Consider the following 19,559-nt stretch of genomic DNA (forward strand, 5'->3'; position numbering starts at 1 on the left):
TGCTGCTGACGTGTTCGGAAGTTGGGCGAAGTGATGGGCAATGCGTCAACTTTTGGCGGCCTCAAAGCGCTTGCACTCTTGGATGATGTCATCGACGGTGTCGCTGTCTTCGCAGCTTAGCAGATTGAAGGCATCATCTGCTAGGCCCTTTAGCACGTGGCCCACTTTGTCGGGCTCCATCATGCCGTCATCGGCTTTGCGGCACAGTGAGAGCACGTCCTGTGTATAAGTCAGGTATGACCTGTCGCTGTCTGCGGACGAGATGCCAGCTCCGTCTTTGCTGCTGCCTTTCTACCTGCAGACTTGCCCAACAGGGAGCGCATCTTTTCCTTGTATGCATCCCAGCTCCCAGTTCTGCCTTCGCTAATCTCAAACCACGCCTTCGCTGCTCAAACAATTATGTTTGCCAAGATGATCGTCTCATCCCAGTGATTGTTCTTACTTGCACGCTCGTACAGGTTTAGCCAGTCCTCGATCTCGACATTGTCATTCCCGCAGAATGTGCCTGGGTCTTTTAGCTGAGCCAGGACTTCTCCAGGCGTTCCAGTTGTCGCTCCAGTTGCCTCGGTGAGCGTCGACCCCTATTCCACCATCGTGGATAAAGCCAAGCGTAGGCCGCTGCCGAGCTCCGGTGTACTCTGTGTGTGCCCCGCACCTCCCACCAAAATGCCACGGGGATGAGAGTAGCCAAAAGGAATAGGAAATGGTATTTACAATATATATATATATATATATATATATATATATATATATATATATATATATATATATACACACAGAGAGAGAGAGAGAGCGACGGCTCGGTTGCTCAGTGGCTATGGTGTTGGGCTGCTGAGCACGAGGTCGCGGGATCGAATCCCGGCCACGGCGGCCGCATTTCGATGGGGGCGAAATGCGAAAACACCCGTGTACTTGGATTTAGGTGCACGTTAAAGAACCCCAGGTGGTCAAAATTTCCGCAGTCCCCCACTACGGCATGCCTCATAATCAGAAAGTGGTTTTGGCACGTAAAACCCCATATATTATTATTATTATTAGAGCGATGGCTGCCGGCTAGATGGAAGAACAACAACGCGAGCGCTACTCTGATCGTCGTCTTCACCCTCTTTCTGGCGCATTCTTTCATGTTAGGCAGGATGCGTGCTTCAGTGCGAGGGAATAGGGCGTAACAATATTTTTGTTTATTTTATGAATGTGCAGTTATTTTCCGAGCATGCTATATTTGTAAAGATATACATATCAACACTTACCAGATAGTAATCTTATGCTGGCAAGTGAGACAGTGCTGTTGAATAGCATGAGCACAGTGTGGCCTAATAGTGTCATAGCGATAGGCATATATTGGAGCATCTCGCAGCCTGCAAACCGTTTAAAGTGGTAAGTGTGACTTACATGGCTTCTTAGGTGGAGGCATTGGTGCGGGCGGTGGCCGAGCTGGAGGAGGTGCAGGTCGCAGTGGCACAGCTGGATGAGGTGCAGGTCGCGGAGGGACTCCTGGAGGAGGGGCGGCTCGCGGAGGGACATCTGGAGGAGGGAGTTCGGGTGTCGGGACATCTGGTGGTGTGCCGTCTGGCGCACGGCCTACCGGTGAGACAGCAGTAGGCGGATGTGTCATATTGTAAATCGACACAGTATACAAGCGCATTAAGCAATAACTAGTGAAGCGTTTAATTGCGTATAATATAGTTTAGTTGGTCAAGAAGAGGGATATTTGCAGCGAGCATTTCATTTAAACGCTCGGGGTGGACACCTGGGGCCCTGTAACGTAAAACTATGCCACTATGTTTTTATTCCAATCTCCTGACATCAAATTTCCGTAACCACTGACGCAAGCATTGAGCGGTGACCTGCAGGGTTGTCTGAACAGACCAATCAAACGCTCTCCTCGTTCATAGGAGGTCACTTTTGTTTGCTTGAAAAACGAATACCATTGCCTACACTGAGCGGATTGTCTTATCTAATTGGCTGACAAGAGGCAAGGAGCACGCTCAAGTGGAGAGGGATTCGATGGGGCCGAGCCACTGCACTGAGAATCGATAACCGGATGTATAAGGTGGTGCTGGCGTCTGTGATTGGTCCACTTTCCCTTGCTTAGCTTGTGGTGGCTGGTCGAAAATTACGGCGGCATACCACGGAAACTTGAGAATGATGCTAAAACGGATCATCAGCGAAAAAGAGCTGGCAGTACGAGGTCGTAAACGGGCCAAACGTGCTCGAAAACGTTACACGGCCACGCAAAAGGCTTTATTATACGCAAATAAACCCATGCTCTCCGGCAGGTGCGAGTAGCCAGTGCCTGAGCGATCGACGGCAGCCATTTTTTATTCCTTTCGGAGCGGGGCAGCCTGCCGCTATTCAGAAGAAAATTCAGTTTTGTTCGGCATATTAATGCATCTTTAACGCGAACACGTCACTTTGACGCGTTAGTTTTTGCGGTTTTGTGACGTTTCGTGACAGGCAGTGAAGTGGGTGCAGCCCGAAAACGTTTGACCAATAACCGAAGGCTAATGGCTAAAAGGCGTCGAATCGGAAATAACTATTTTTTCTTTTGTTCGGTCAGATCATGCATAATCAGCGTGTACATGTCATATTAGAAGGGGTCATATCGCGGTTTTCCTGACGTCGCGTGACAGACAGGTGAAAGGGGGGTGGTCCAAAAAATATTTTCTACCAATGGCGGAGGGCTGATTGCAGAATTGAAATTGATAAGTTTGAAATAGTTTTACGTTATAGCGCCCCTGCAATATTCCTTGGCAACCTGCTTCGCTTTTTCCAGCTGACCTCTCTCGTACGTGCTAGGCCAGGAGAGTGCCTACACCCGATCGTTATTTTAGGCGACCACCAGCCTGATCCTCTCTATTGTCCCTGCAAGACTTAGGCCTCTCCCTGCCATCTCCAATTACCCATGTCCCGCGCATGCCGTTTCGACGTTGCGCACTACGCCTGCCGAACTGCAATTCGTCTTGTCAATGTCAAAGAGAAATTCGACTACCGTATAAACCAGATTTCTTCCCTCCCCTTAAAAAAGGCGTTAAATTCGCCACTGGTCTTATTTAGCGGTATTTAGCACATTGTGAGTCGCCGTCTGGCCAAGTCAAGGTCAGGGGTCGCGTATTCCGGACAGACCCATATTCTGGTTTGCACTGCACCCCCGTTGTTCTCTGGTAAAGACCGTTGCTTCCCTGTCTTTTAAGGCTGCGCCAGCATTTTTCGTTGTATCACACAGTCCCTAACTATTTTCAAATTTCTTTGTTAACCGCGAAGTCTCTGACCCATATATTAGTAATGGTAGAATGCAATAGTTGTAGTTTTCAGGTATATCGCGGCAAGCTGTTTGTCTTGATTTGTAATACCTAGACGATGCCCACAACTCATTTTTCCTATAACTCTCCAAGCATCCTTCTCATGATGAGGAACCCCTTCGACGTTAACTGGCGCAATATTTTCATTTGAAAGAACGTCAGCTTGGGCATGGTGATTTCTCGTTTTGGTTTTTAGCTCACTAAAAACTCAGAGGCAGTTTAGGTCGACGTATACGAAGGGCTTATATTAATGTTGAATTTGTTAACGTTCGTACGCAAACTTGCTGAACTTCGCCCGCATAATTGCTCAGGGTGATATCGGGCACGAGACGATTCTGTTGCAGTTGAGACGTGGTCGCTACAAGGACAAGCCGTATGTTTACAATGTTTCGCAGAATACATTGATCTTCCATCAGATTTCACTGGTTTAATTGAGCTTATTCTCACCAGTACTAGCTGCCAATAATGGGATTAGCTTTATTCGGTAACCTCACCAAGTCTGCGGTATGTATGGTTGTCCTCGGCTAACGTTTTTTACACCAACTTGGGTCCCTGCGTGGTCCGTGAAAATGCACACAGCATCGGGCAGCCGGGCTGGCGAAAGCGAGTTCGAAACTAACTGTCCGACAAACATGGATCACTGGCCATGTCACCCTGGTTATGCGGCGCTATTCAGTGAGCCTTTTTAACATCAACTTGGGTGACCAGGTTTGCGTCACCAGGTATGTGCGGCTGTTCAATGAACCTGTTTGAAGGCATGTCGGGTTTCTGGTTATGTGCCACTGGGTATGACTGTTGCACTTCGATAAACCTCTGCCGTCAACTTGGGTGCCTATGTGTGTGCCCTTGGGTTTGCGTTGCTGTTCAATGACGAAAAACAGTACTTTAAAGATGGCGCCTGCCGTGAACAGAACGGAACCCGCGTCATATATTTTCGTACAATGTTATGTGCATTTATATTCAGACAGGTGTCGCGCGGGAATTTCGTGGCGGCACGCGAGAGGTCACAGCATTCGCATATTGGAAGCGCGAGCGAGGAGCCGTTTGCGGCATGTTACGCGTTCCAGCAATGGCGACGCGGTGTGTCGCTGCATGGCATCAATGCTAATCGCAGTAACGCCGACATTCGTCCAGATGTGTTTTACAGAAATTCTTGTCGCGGCCAATGCATTTGCCCTCTGCTATAACCGCCGCGCATTAGAATAGGAGAGTAGAGGGTGTAGTGCGGTTGTGAAGCACAGTAACCTCGAAACCGCACGGCTGACACCCGCAGTGTCGTTGGTTGCAAACAGGTTGCGTCTTGGAGGTTCTGCAACGATTGAATTGGAACCTGCTTACTTTTCAGCGCCGCGCATTTCCTTCGCTACAAAGCGGAAACGCCAGATCGCGAAACTATGATTCAAGCGTTGAAATGACAGCAGAAGTGAAGGTAAGGTCGTATCGATATAACCAGTTTTCTCTTAAGGAAGTGGTCAACCTCCAGTTCTTCAGACACCCATAGTTCTAGCGGTTCTTGCAAGACGGGAAAAACTCACCAGCCGCCCTTGGCGTAGTAGGTGGCAGTCTAGGTGAAGGGCTGCCTCCACCGCCACCGCCACCGCCAGTGTCTCCTCCAAAGATGTCCGCCTCGTCTGCTTTTTCAACTGCGCACACAAAACAAAACGTGAAGCTAGGGTGGACACGGAACGCATCTTTCGTACTAATACGTTCAAGATGTCGCACATTGTTTGATTTTTGTCAGCACGTTCGCGGGTCTGCGGCTAGTTTATGTATTTGTGGTTCGAGGTAGAGAGCGCGTCTCTACCTCAGCAGCCCGACCGGCTCATGGCGGTTCGGGTTGCTCCACACATTGGTGCACTCAACGGGCCCAGCCTGTCTCCGGCCCGCCAGGATTAAGGCAGTATTGCCCTGTTTCGGGCCCTCGGGCCCCGCTAGGGCTTGAAGAAGTGGCACCGGCCCATTTGCTGATGCGCCCAGCTTAGTCTTCGAGCACCCGTGAGCGCTCTGCATAATATTCGAGCCATTCGATGCGAAGCTCAAGTCACAAGAAAATCTCGGGATTAGTTGCTCTCGAAAGAAAAACATTAAAAAAAGTCGTTTTTATTGCCTTTCGGTCTGTTTTCTTGTAAAAAGCGCTACAATTGTTTTATGTCTTGAGAACGCTTTATTCTAGCAAATATGGAGCGAACTAAAAGATGGTGTTTATACGGTCCGACTGTTACAGCCCTTTTACGATCGCACTACTTCTCCTTGATTCGATTTATCCATTTGTTTGAATTGCATCATTTTCCAGCATGTTATTTAATAACATCCGAATAAGCCGCATGGATATTGTGTGCTCGAAGTATCCTGGGTACAGCCTTAAAGGAGGGTAGTATCGTTTCGGGACAACATAGAGGCTACATGTTGTGCACGTATTTTCAGAGTGTATGCTAGTTCATTCAATTAATAAGCTAATATTTCCTTCAATTTAAACGGGTAATACAACTACGAGCCTTATTTGGTGTAAGTGTCTAATACATTGCTTTCGCCGTCAATGGTTCGCCTTTCGAGCAAAATTGACATTTTTTTTTTTGTCTCCATGAGGCGCGCGGTGAAGGGTAGCTGAAAGCCCGGCTTTGGAGTTTGTAACATCCCAATTAACACGGCGGCCTTCTTTTTGGGTAATTTGCTTTTGACTACGAAAGATAGCCTCCGATTGTCGACGTGGTTTTCGCAGTCTACAATACATAGAGCTTGGAAGCAACTAGGAAAGATTTTGAGACACGAAAAAAGAACGTACCTATAGTTTATAATGTGGAATCACTGGCATCTAGAACCTACTTCTGCACAATATTTAATGGCTGTTCTCTTTGGTAAATTGTTTGCGATTAACAGTATTTTGCCTTAGAAACGTCGCCTGCTGCTTCATATCGCAGGGCTTCTAAGGTTGCTTGTTCTAGGGGACCTTAGTTCATGTGCTATAGAAGACACCCTAATTATCGCTTAGGAATGGATAACACAGGGCTCAAACTAAATGGGACATGTGTTGCAAAAAATTGTTTTGTGGCCCCGCAACTGTTCAACGTTTGCGCCAGATAGTGCATACATAGATGACAAGCATGGCGCACAGCGTTTCTTTGGAAAATGAGCAGTGGCAGCTGCAAGACAGCATAAATAAATGCTTCATGGGAAGTTATACTTTTCGAAGTTTCCAGTTGGCCTTTTGCAGCGCACACTGGCCAAAATGTGCGGAAAAATATTTTGACCGTCATGCTACGAGCACGCGGTCATTATCGCGTTCCAATCGTATCCGAATCGACCACTGCACAAGGTTGCCTTCAATAAAAAGAAAACAATAATTCACCGACCATTACGACATTGAGTAACGCGAAATTTGACCGCAGCCCTATACGTTTTTTTTTTTCATTTCGCGATATATTGGCCGGCGCGGACTATCTCCCAGTGCGGCGCGTTGCCGAGAGAGTGAAGTGTGACGTGATTACCTCAATTCTCGGGAGATCGCGAGAGGAAGTGCATGTCTGACGCGTGGGCGTGATTCACAGCAGCCGCCGCAGCCAGACATCCGCTCATGGAGCGCTTTGTTACCGTGTATGGTATCAGTGACATCATCGGTGAACAGACGACGCGCTAAAGCCCCTTAAAGCCTTGAAGAACGCTGCCTCCTCCTCGCGTGCCCTGGCCGAGGCCGACGCCGCGTCGCTATCGGCCTGACAGCATCACGTGGGCCCTCGCGCCTTGCTTCAGCGCCACTTTTATCCGAGAAGAGTCTACGGTGTGGCGAGGAGCGCATGTTGGCGCCGTTGCTACGCTCGAGCAGTGTAGGTGGCGTCACGGTCGAGGAGGGAGCATGAAAGAGAGGAGAAACGAGGGGGAGAGAAGGCCGGGGAAGAGAGCGTCGCTACTTTACGAAATTTAAGGGGTCTGTCACCATCTCGTAGCCTTCGTCGCCGCAGAGCCCGTCGTGCGCGGCGCTACGCTTTTCTTCACACGCTATCGCCATAACCTCCGCCATCCGCCTCATTGCTCCGCTGCACCCTCCGTCTTCGCTTTCCTCCTCGCTCTCTGTTTGCTATCGCCGTCTTTCTTCACCCGATGCGCTCCGTGGTCGCTCTCTCGTCCTTCGACTTGCTCGTTCGCTCTATTACACCCAGGAAGCAGCTCATTGCCGCAGGAACATGGACCTAGGAGCTGCGCTCTAATAACTTGCTATCATGTCAGCGAGCACCACAAGGGACCTTTGTAAAACGCGACGTTTTGTAGACCTCTAAGTCAGTGCAATGCTTTTGTGGTCATTTCTTTTTGTGCTACGTGATACATATCTGTTGTTCGTTCGTCAAACTATTTGTCTGCTCACCCTGGACAAGAAATGATTGTAAAGTCACCTCAAAGTGCGAGCTCCAATTCATGCCTCAGGGAAATACACATAAGCTGCGAACCCATAAACATTGAATAACGTGAGGAAATTCATTTTTTTTTTTTTTTGCTGACCGTTCACTGATCCCAGCAGCAGGTAGGCGACAAATCCAGCAAGACCGATAAACAGGCAAAGCATGATGACGGCGAACATGATTCTCTGTGGGCTGGCATCATCTCTGGAAATTCGAGAAATAAAGTGGACATTCAGGGCAGGGGCCCATGCAGTACAATGCGAGTAAAGGGTTCTTAGCTGATGCACATATCAGTAGGCTGATTAGCTTAACCATACTTTTACGAAAAGAGCTGACCAAAGGCCTCTCCCAGTAATCTACTGTTGCCGCTGTCTACTTTTGGTACACACCATGCTGTGCCTCGAAATTTAAAAAAAAAAACGCCGAGAAGCCTGATCGATAGCACTCGTTGTAGCGCACCCAATTACAGGATTGAAATTACATTTCTGTATTTATTGTGATGGAAAATTTAGCTATTCGCAATGCTGCAGTGCTTGGAGTGGCCAGTCGCGCGACAATTTTGCGTGCATTTGCGTGCCTTTGAGTGGTATTTGCACGCTCGGAAAAACACTTTTATGTAGCCCGTGTGGAATAAAAGAAAGCCGCATCGGCAGTTTTTCATGTCGCTCTACAACTTTATCGTTGACTCTTTTCATCTAACTACAACATTTGAGAAGCTGAATAATGAATATACGCTAATTACCTAATTAGACGGAATGAAAAAAAATTAATTTGAGTGTCTACAAGCGACGGCAAACAACATTGCCTTGGTTCTGTCCAGCTATGTGGCATTCGCATATTTTTAAACTCTGGCTAAAGTTAGCTGGGACACCTTGTTTTAAGCAGTTCTTCAATATAAATTTCTAACCGATTTCAGAAAATGAATTTCTAGCAAATTTGTGGAGCGAACAATTTGTGCAAATATTTACCGTGAAGTAGAAGTACAGTACTATATATTCTCTTTATGGAGGCATTGAACTATCTTCTTTTCGTGCTCTCTTTGGAAAAAGGAAAACATGAAGAAGAAAATGTACGCGCAGTAATGAAAACATTGGCTGCATATCGACTTACTCTTTGTCAGCTGGAAAGTGCGATGACGAAAAGAGTGAGCACATGAAACCACCCAAAAGCGTCGTAAGTAGAGAGATAATAAACTCAAGCAATTCTTTGGAGAGACAAATTGTTACAGAAGCAAGGCTTAGCATTGCACTTGATTCGACGACGAATAGCTATTCCACAATCGCACAGAGATCACCCTCTCTATGTGGCTTCGAAGTGGGGAGGCTCTGCAGCATCGCGCAGTTGCAGACAGTATACCGACTATCAAGCGCTGCTAATAGTAGTTCTGAAAAGTACCGCTAAGTACTCTTGGTAAGTGCCTCCATGATGAAGGCACTAAGCCATCATATTGCTACGCACGTCATCCTACATCTTTCTAGCCCACTCATTCACAAAATAATGAAATGAAACGGCACGTTAGGCGATAACTGGTCACGCTTCCAGTGGGTACGCCATTTTTTCCACTTGGCAAACCTCGCTGACACTGACATACCTCGCTAACTCACCGGCTACCATTCTTAAATTACATGTGGCTCTACGGCAACAAATAAAAAGGTAATTAGTGATTTTTTAACGAGTAATTTATGCATTTTAGTGGCTTGTGCGAGTAATGTCCGCCTCCTTCCTTAATCTTGCTCAAGGACTACAGTTACGCTATCTGCCACAGGAAATGTAACGAAATAATTATGTATGGTGCAAAACGAAACACCTTGTATAACTCCTGGCTTCGCCAAACTTAGAAATCCTAAGCAGGTACTATATTACAAAACGACGGTCGGGGGAGGAAAAGCAAAGTTACAAAAAAAAAGCATTCAGCGGCGTCAACGTCTAATAGTGCGCATGTTCCCAATTTCACGTTTATATTTCGGCACAGCTTGCGAAAGGCGCATGGTGAATGACCGCACAATTGCGTGAGATTAATCTTCAGTCCTGTACTCCCCATAAAACACAAACACTGCATCACATTAGGCGTTCCACAGCACGAAAATAAACACGGTTGCCATTATGTTGTATGGAATTTAATCCCTTCCCGAAATGCTAACTTTAAATCGCTATCAATATGTGCCTTTTATCGGTACCTTTCCTTTTTCTTTTTTGCCGTCATGCTTTTGCAAAGTATTGCTGCTTTCCACTTGGATATATTAAAGAATTGAATTCCTGGGTTTCGCGTGCATACACAAAGATTTGATTAGGAGGGACGTCGTGGTGGAGGACTGCTGATTAATCTTGACCGTCCGGGAATCTTTACCCTGCCTCGAATGCACGAGACACGCTGTTTAAATTTCACCCCCATCGATATGCGGTCGCCGTGACCGGGATTTGATGCCGTGACCTCATGCTCAGCAGCGCCTATTCATAGCCACTACGCCACCGCGGTTAGTCTTGGAGGTATTGCCTTTAATATTAATGGCAGTTGGTAGTGATCACTCCACCTATAGGAGGTTCTTTTGTTTTTGTAGACGGTTCACGTTGCTTTTTTTTCCCTGATGACCACTCACAAACAAGCTCACTTGTGCATCCTGTAAAAATATTTTGGCAGTTTTCCTTCCTCAATTCCGCCAGGATGCGTGCTTGTTCTCATTTCTTTCATTACCCATTGACGCACCCTTCTAATATACGTTTTTCATTCATAGAAATCCCATTTTTGTTCGCGTCGTGCTTTATGACTAAACATTCAAGACCATGTATATACTGGTTATTACTTCTTTTCATTCTCTTCATCTCCTTTTTCTGCTGCTACAGTTTCTATGAGGTTAAAGAATTGTCTGCTAGTACTAGTAAAAATATGTATATACCGCTGACCTCGCTTCCTTGTTCTCTGTAACTATCAAATCTAATCCATGCTTTTCAACATAGCCAATGCCATTTCCCGTCCCTCACATTGTTCTCGCCTAACAACTTGTGTTCCTCCTCGCTATCGGTACAGAGAGCGTTTACAAACCCTGCCGTAGAAAAGATGCTGGCCTAGCCTAACAAAGTCTTCCTGTCGAAACGTTGGCTCGGAGCCGAGGCTTCCCTTTCCGTCCACTCCTTGTCATCCCGTTGTGTTGTGTGCCTGTATGGAAAGTGTATTTGATAGGAACACTGTGTGAAACTCACAGGATATTCCACTGCCGCTCATGGCTGCAAAGCAAAAGAAACACAAGGAAGAAGGCATCAGAACATTACTTCTCGGTCACTTCCACCGCATGCGCGACTTCTGGGGATGACAGCAGTTTCGAGATATGCACAGTCCAACTCGCGGTAAAAATACACTCCTGCTAGTAACAGCGCAAAATGTAGACAAGACACGAGACAAGAAGACACCACAAGTGCTGTGGTGTCTTCTTGTTTCGTGTCTTGTCTACATTTTGCGCTGTTACTAGCAGGATGGAAAACCAACAAGCCCAATCTCCTATTCTACAAAAATACACTACTGTCCCACTTAAAAAAAAAAGAAAGAACGCTACTTGACGCATTGCAGCACAAAAATAGCTGGAACGCCATTGCATTTCGTGGAATAACTGGACAATAATTATCTCGAAACTGGTGTCATCCCGAGAATTCGCTAGAAGCGAATACGTCTTGCAAGGTCGCCGGATACAATTCTTAAATTGCAATATCTGTCGTACGGTCATTAATTAAACAGTTAACCAGTGTAACTATGTTAAATATTCAGTCAGGCTAATCTATTTATCGCAGGAATGATGTCTGCTTCATCGGGTGATATATATCAAGGGTTGGAAGGGCGCTGTCTACCACAAAATTAAAGGAAAAATGGTGCACTGCATAAAAAAAAGAAAAGACTGGTACGACTCGTGCCACCTGATATGCAACTGAAATTTTTAATAACATTTTTTGTACGTACATGTGTACAATGTGCTCACGAGACCTGACAAAATGAGGTCTCGTCCCGGATAGTTCAAGGAAGTTCAACGTCCCGGATAGACCACTGAATAGTCAGCGGTTCAGGGATAAACGCACACAAGTTTACGCGACACGCACTGATGGGGCATGATAAGCGGGACACTGTTTCAGTGAAATAATAAATATGTGAAAAACACACAGTGTTCACTGCAAGCGGAGGCTTGCCTTGTTTGCCCGCTGTTTATCAATTTGTTTTCCGCTTTCCCGTTACCCCATTTGTCAGAAACAAACACAGCGGTATATGAGCTCTGACGAAGTAAGAAAAGAAGATTTAGAAAATGAACGGGAATACATAAAACATAAGAATATTACGAATATAAAACAGTGAACGATGCGCTATTTGATAGAAACAACAGAACTACACTGTAAAATAACGTACATCTCAAAGGATAAACGCAGCTTACACCCTTATACCCAAAAGGCGTAAGCTTATTTGTAGACGGATTTACACCTTTATTAATTTTATAACGTTTTACATATGTAGATTGAAAAAAAAACGTTCCTGGTTCCCAAGTTCCCAAAAAGTTCTCAAGCTTCGACATCGATAGCAAGGTCTGGCTATCTGTTGGGCTTAATCTCCTCGAGGGCGCGCTCACAGTACGCAGGTGACAGACGTTGGCGTGACGCAGCCGTCGGACGGGAACGCACGACGACGACCACGGCGGCGACGGTGATAACGGCGCAGCAGCGCCTCTAACGCACGCTTAATTGCTCTCGGCATATTTTCGTTTGCGGCAAAGAGGAGGAGAACGCTTACACGAAACAACAACGACGAAAAATTTCTGGTGTGAACACACACCTTTTTTGCATGCAAGCGCTTTCCTCGCTCACCCAACAGATGTCGCCGGCGACGCGCGTCATATCGGACTGGTAAATTGGCGCCCTCGCTTTCAGAAACAACCGCAGACCACGCGCATTTAACACGCTAAGCGCGCGAGCGAGCAACGCTGGCTGCGGCTTGCGCTTAATTACAGCGCAACAATTTCTGTTTGACAGAGTGCTGAGATATTTTATTGCGATAGCAACTATATGGACACTCCAGTCGCATTTCTGCCGTCGGCGTCGCCGTCGCCGTGATGTTCCGTATGAGTGAAAGCGTGTGAGGGTGAGTCGGCGAACGCGGTTGAATCTCGCGTGCGCGAGCGACAAACGCCGCCCAGATGCGTGCCCTCTCCTGCGGCGCATGCGAGGCAGGGGGTTAAGGCGAGGGATGAGGGGCGTTCTTCTCCGGCGCCTGCCACGGTGCCTCGATGTCCTCATCGCCCGCCGTTACACACTGGGTGGAGACAACCGCGGCGCCTACTACTGCGTTGACCACGCGAATCGCGGACGCCGGAATAGACGGCTTTGGGGGACGCGGTAAGGACGCGTTGCCGGCGCTTGTTTGTGTTGAAAGCGATCCGCGACTGGGCAAAGTATTCGTCCGCGGGGGCCTAATCTTCAAAGCGATCTGCGATGTTTGCAGAGTGTGCCTATAGCCCGTTGCTCGGTATGCGCTGTGGTTTCTACGTTCCGTTCGCGTTGAAGCGACAGATGCACGGAGGTCAATGGGCTCGCGGCTGCTGCACCTATTCCTGAATCCAGAGTTCTCACAGACACCTTCCGCTGTCATCGAGTGAGGGGTGTTCATGTTTACCGGTGCGCGTGACACTGTGCTGGTTAATTTAGTTAAAAGACGTTGACGGTCGAGTTGGTTTGAATCCATGATACAATGTCTAAGCGCGACTGAACAACGACGTAGAAAGAAGCAGACGCGCAGGGACAGCGCTGTCTCTGTGTGTCTGTCTCTTTCTATGTCCTCGTTGGGGGAAGCTTTCATATTCTATCATTGTTAATTTAGTTAGTAAGCGAATGTTTACAAGAGTATACGGCTGATAAAGTATTATCCTTACTTCGTACAGTTATTCGCTAATTTGCTAACGCAATCGGTCCTTCGCCTTTCGAATGGAACTGCGAATTGTTCTGAGACCTCGAAGCCATCAAAAAAAGAAAAGATACCGGCAAGCCTATTGGTGCCTTAACTAATTTAACATAACCGCCTTTTCTACAACCAGCCTTGTTTTGTTTCTTTGTAAATGGTTTCTGTGTTTTGAGATCATGACGCATAGGTTTATGTCACGTGGGAGAGCAGCGCTACAGCTCGCCCAACTTCTCGACTACGCTGCTACATCGGGCGTCAAAAAAATTGGAGGACGCTTAAGCTTCGCCTTCAAGAGTGGAATGCGATAGCGTTATCGCACCCTGTTCGCACCACCTACTCATTCGCTCGCCATGCCCTTGACGAAACGAAGGGGAGAAGTGGGCGAGTGGCGCGCCACCTGTCGGGGCAGCGCCGTACATTGCGAGGAGGGGGCCTTCTGTGTTTGCCGCTAGATGGCTCTGCGTGTGCGCCAAGCGCAGATGAAATGTAGCGGAAACGTACTTCGCCTCTCGTTTAACTTCGTCTTCAGTAATTTACATGCTGATAATTACCAATATGCACCGCAGTATAACATTCCACGGCACGTTTGTAAGGAAACACCGCATTCACTAGAGGCGCTTTTGTCCCGCATTGGACCCTCGAACTCGTGGCTGTGTGGCAGCGTCTCCGTTTCACACTCCGGAGGCCCTGGTACGATTCGCACCCAGCTCATTTTGCAAGTTGTTTTTTATTTATGGATTCCCTTCCCGGATTTTTCGCTCACGGCCAACGTCGCGGACACCAGCTTTTCTGTGACACGAGCTCTTTAACGGTCTCGCATTAAAAGGAATATCAGCGTAGGAGGCTTCTTTGGCGGATTTTACAGTAACACACTCGTCGTCGCCCGTTTATGCATGGTAGCTGTCGCGAAGGGTACTTCATCGATGAAAATTAGCTTTTAAGTACAGGACAGGTGCATCGGTACGACACAATATCGGTGGTACAGGTGGAAGAAAAGGATGCAGCTTGCACATTTGTTGGAACGTAGCCAGTTACCCTGGTGTGCCGATAGTTTCTACGCATTCCATCACATAACACCCATGTTTATCAATCGCGGTGTGATATTCGTGATTTACTTGAAGCAGAAAAAGAAAAAGATGTCACTTTTAACAGCAGTTCTTACCCGACGACTCGATTCCGGAGAGCCCGTCTGGAAATGCGAAAAAAAGAAGATATCAGCATCAAGGGAAATTCATTGGTTCTAATGCTAAGTTATTTCTCAATTTTCGCTTTGCCATTTCTGGTATGGCGTCACCGCTACTATTCGGTGTCAGTAGTAGTTAGTAGGTGATGGAAACAGCACTGATCCAAGTAAAAGCAACAGCGAAACCTACAACATCGGGGTCCGTTCGAAAAATGGCCAGGCTTAGCTTGGTTAAGCCAAGAATGCGTTGCATATTGCGCGAGTTGGGGCCCAGCTTTTCCTCCGGCTGTCGTGACGTCACGTCACGTGGTTGCGCTAAACGTCAATGGTGGCTGCCCAGCCGCGCCCAAGGGCTGAAATGAGTGATTGCAATATGCAACGCACAAAAATAGAAGCAACTTAATAACAAACATAGCAAACTTAAAAGAGAATAGACCCACATATGAGACGCGCAGCAATGAACAATGGCTCATACCCTCAATGCTGGCTGCCCGGCCGCGCCCTAGGCCTGAATTGAGTGATTGCAATATGCAACCCATAAAAACGTCGCAATTTGACGTCTAACACAGAAACTGCAAGTACTATTACATTATCATTGAACGTTTGTTGCCAGCTCATGTTACGTTCAGACATTAAAAAAAAATGATGAAACTGAGACCCAGCATGACTACTCAAAGACGCATGCTAGCCTTCAATGTGAAAGCGTGCACGTAAATGAAAACTGGTTCCCTTAAGTCGATTCGGAGCTGCGCTGCGCGAATAGGCACGCCGACACACGGAGCCAAAAAGGAGGACGAAACGGAAGTGACTCTGAAAAGAGCCATGCGCTCGACGAGCGTACTCACCGCCTCCGAATGACGACATCTCAGACATCTCAGCTGCAAAAAAAGAAAAGAGAATCGCGCGTTAAGCACGTTCGAGCTCGTTACGGGCGAATTGATTCCAGAACTGGTAGTGGCTGCCGGGACTTACTCATGGCTGGATCGGATTATTCGTTCGAAGTCGGAGAACGGTCGAGGAACACAGACAGAATGCCTTCAGAAGGTGTGGACTGCGAAGAGCTAAAGCAAAGCGTATACCATCAAGATCAAGACGCACGAGGAACAACACCGCTATCCTTCTGCACAGAAGTGGTTAAATTATGTGTCCAGCGGCGCGCACACACGCCTTCGCACGCACACGCACACAAACTCATATGCATCGTCATTCACGAGAATTCTTTATATAGTATTACGATGATCGTCGCTAATGAAGATATTAGGGCTTGGAAGCTAAAACCGGGAGTAAGCGGAAGTATGCGGAGTAAATTGCGTTAGCCGAACGCACTTGCAAGAAACTGGTAGTCGACATTTAAGGGGAGCAAGGTCGGCACGACGCCTGGATGTCCTGCAACCGCTCTAACGGTCAAACGGGACTGCCTAAGGTAAACGGGCTACTTTTTTCTATAAGTGATATTTCCCCTTGCGCAACACCATTCGCATTCGCCAAAGTCACTAGCATAGCTTACGGGCTTCGACAGCACGCGATGCTATCGCAGCGCGACGTGTCGTCTGGAACCCTGCATGTAAAGACCCACGCCGTCCGCGATCGGTGCGGACGCGGAGGCCTACTTTCGAGGCGCTGGAAGATTCCAGACGTGAAAGGAGAAAAGGTGACGTTAAGAGGTTGTGACGCTTACGGTGAGAGGTCGGCGCTTCCTGAAGAGCGTACACGTTCCCTCGGCTGCGCACGTCACCGAAGGAATGAGACCCAACGGACGGGGGCACGCAATGGCCGCGTGAAATTCACGCGCGGTGGCAGCCGTTAAAAGACGGCATCGGAAACTGTGGTGCATACCCACTGTGGGAGATCGGCCAAGAGTCATTGTCAGCGTTATGACGTTTTGTCCCTGTTATATCGTGCATATTAAATCAGTACGACAGGAATGGAGACAGTACTCATCCTCTGCATTTATTCTATCTTCTTTTTCCTCTCCCTTGGGCGGCTCCAAGCGCGCGCCTTCTCATGGCGCTGCGGTAGGCAGCGACGCCTTATATAACATATCCCCTCGTGAAAAAAAAAATGGTCCGTTACTTTCTGATGTAGTCGTGCAGCTTCTTTGGTGTCTTCTTGTTGCGGGCGCTTCTCCTCACGCGTTCTTCGCATCTTGGCAAATTAGCTGAAGCTTGTTGCGTGTGCCCTGCAGCACGTGGTTCAGGAATCAGGGGTGCATTATCTGCGCGTGATGTGCTAGGTTGTGACGGATGGCTTACAGCCGCACTAGTTGAGTGATCGGATGCCGGTGACCAGTTCATGACAGCCGTGGTACCTAATTTCATTTTGCTGATAGCTTCAGGGTGAACGGCCGCTAATTTGGAAGCATTCCACATCCGCCCATCTTCCAAGAGATAGGAGGCGGGTCCGCGCTTTCCAATAATTTTCTTGGGCGCAGAAAACTGTGAAGATAACTTCCCCTGGACTGCAGGTAGTTTAACCCGCACGTAGTCACCAACGGCGAAGTTGGGTTCCTTGGCACCGCGTTTTTGATCGGTGTAGCTCTTCGACGTCATTTGCTTGTTCTTGATGCGTTCTCTCAACAGCTGTAGTGCCTTTGAAGGGTCATTGGTGAAACATTTGTCAGGGAATCCCACAATGTCAAGTCTGGTGCGAGGTTGGCGTCCGTGAAGAATAGCGGGTGCAGCACCAGTAGTCGCATGAGGCGTGCAGCGATATATTTGTAGGTAATCAAACATCGCTCGCTGTTCTTATCTCAGGACGTTCTAACAGGGCTAATTGAATATAGGACTTTAATACCCTGTTGAATCTTTCCACTAAACCGTTAGCTTGCGGGTAATACACTGAAGAGTTGTAATGGGTGATTCCGCGCTCTGTGAGAAAATCTTGAAAATTCGCTGAAGAAAATTGTGGTCCATGATCGGATACGATCCCACGTGGATATCCTTCTCTCGCGAAAAGTTCAAGTAGGAATTTGGTCACTGTAGACGTGGTCGCATCGCGTACGAAAGTCACCTCTGGCCACTTGCTGTAGTAATCAATAAGCGTAATGGCAAATCGACAGTCCGTTGGAGCTTGCGTGAAAGGTCCCACAATGTCGATAGCAACTTTGTCCCAGGCTCTCTCAGGAAGAGTGACGGGTTGCATTGGGGCTGCAGAAGTATGTGCTGATTTGTCACATGACTGGCAGGCTACACATGTGCGTGCAAGTTCTTCAATGTGATTATCCATGCACGGCCACCAATATGACTCCCTAAGACGAGCTTTGGTACGACTAATTCCTGGGTGTGACTCATGCGCCAGATCCATAAGACGGCGGGTCAAAGCTGAAGGCACGACAATCCTGTCACCCCGGCAAAGAATGTCGCTAACAACAGAGAGTTCAGATCGCACGTGAAAGTAAGGTAGCAGCTCTTTTGACAAGGATTTCTTGTCAGGCCAAGAAGTAGTGTTAAACTGCTTAACTTGAGAGATAGCCTGATCGGCGGCACTTGCTTCTCGAAGCTCCTGCATGGTAACTACTGGGTACAAGAGACATATAAATTCTTCTTCGGGTGCATCATGGATGAAACTCTGTACGGGCAGCCGGGAGAGTGCGTCAGCCACGACGTTTTCGCTACCCTTCCTGTATTCCATGATGTAGTTGTAGCACAGCAACCGGGATGACCAGCGCGCAATCCTTAAAGGACGGTGACCTGTGCCTTTCGTTGAGAGGAGCGTCACCAAAGCAGCGTGGTCTGTCCGCAAGATGAAAGGTCGGCCTACAGGTAAACATGCCAGTGCTCGCAGGCCCAGACGCAGGCAAGGGCCTCACGTTCACCGACGGAGTACTTCCGTTCATGCGGTTGAAGAGTGCGTGAGGCGAACGCGACAGTCTGCAGTGATGTTCCGTTATCCTGCTGCAGTACAGCACCTAATCCATATCCTGAGGCATCAGTTGTAACGTACACGGGTAATTGAGGATCAAAAAGGTGAAGAACTTCACAAGATGTTATCAACGTTTTCAGCTGCTCCAAGCCGGTTTGGGCTGCCGCAGTCCAAGCGAAAGGCGCGTTTCCGCGAAGCAAAGCACGCATTGGCTCCACAACATCAGAAAAATGCGGGATGAACTTCGAGTAGAAGCCTGCGAGTCCCATCAGCGAGCGAAGTTCATTAATATTTGTAGGTGATGGTGCCTTGGTTATCGCCTCGATAGATGACATCAGTGGGAATAACACTTTGGCGCTGACAACATGGCCTAGGAAAGTCAACACTGTGACGTCGAAAACACATTTATAGATGAGCCTGAGGCCAGCGTCAGAGAGCCGTTTCAAAACAGTGCGCAAATTGACCAAGTGATCCTCTCTGGAGCGTCCGTACACGATTATGTCGTCAATGTAAAACAAGACACCTTTGCATCCTTGGAGGATCATATGCATCATCTTCTGAAACGCTGACGGTGCCGATGCCAGTCCAAAGCACACCCTCTTAAAGCGAAATAGTCCGTCGTGGGTTATAAACGTCGTAAGATCACGACTCTCTGGACTTAGTGGTAACTGATGATATGCAGAAGCTAAATCTAGCTTGGAGAATCGCTGTGCACCAGCCAAGCTGTTCAAAAGTTCCTCAGTTTGTGGCAGGGGAAAACTGTCCACTACTATAGATTTGTTTGGCTATCGTAGGTCTACGCACATGCGAATCGAGCCATCCTTTTTTTCTGGCTACGACAATTGGCGAGACCCACTCTGAAGAATCGACGCGCTCAATGATGTCCTGGGCTTCTA

At 47.8% G+C, this 19,559-nt stretch overlaps 2 protein-coding genes across 5 annotated transcripts in view; one reads left to right on the plus strand and one right to left on the minus strand.

Annotated features, from left to right (window-relative positions):
- Window positions 1–16,675, minus strand: part of LOC139051339 (uncharacterized) — a 49,831-nt gene extending 33,156 nt beyond the window's left edge. The window contains exons 1-8 of one of the 3 annotated variants that reach the window (XM_070528362.1): window positions 16,481–16,652; window positions 15,775–15,863; window positions 15,648–15,680; window positions 14,782–14,808; window positions 10,892–10,915; window positions 7,794–7,897; window positions 4,838–4,945; window positions 1,393–1,581 (exon numbers count right to left, since the gene is read on the minus strand). In XM_070528362.1, coding sequence (XP_070384463.1) covers window positions 1,393–1,581; window positions 4,838–4,945; window positions 7,794–7,872 — 376 coding nt within the window. In that variant the 5' untranslated portion in view covers window positions 7,873–7,897; window positions 10,892–10,915; window positions 14,782–14,808; ... (1 more) ...; window positions 15,775–15,863; window positions 16,481–16,652. Of the gene's footprint in view, window positions 1–1,392; window positions 1,582–4,837; window positions 4,946–7,793; window positions 7,898–10,733; window positions 10,820–10,891; window positions 10,916–14,781; window positions 14,809–15,647; window positions 15,681–15,774; window positions 15,864–16,480 lie in introns of those variants that run through there. The other 2 variants (XM_070528364.1, XM_070528363.1) reach the window with 2 other exon arrangements.
- The window catches only part of LOC135896560 (uncharacterized), a 208,958-nt gene that overhangs the window by 134,028 nt on the left and 55,371 nt on the right, over window positions 1–19,559 (plus strand). The gene's annotated exons all lie outside the window — the stretch shown is intronic.

Source organism: Dermacentor albipictus, unplaced genomic scaffold, assembly GCF_038994185.2.
Source record: "Dermacentor albipictus isolate Rhodes 1998 colony unplaced genomic scaffold, USDA_Dalb.pri_finalv2 scaffold_11, whole genome shotgun sequence".
NCBI lineage: Eukaryota > Metazoa > Arthropoda > Arachnida > Ixodida > Ixodidae > Dermacentor > Dermacentor albipictus.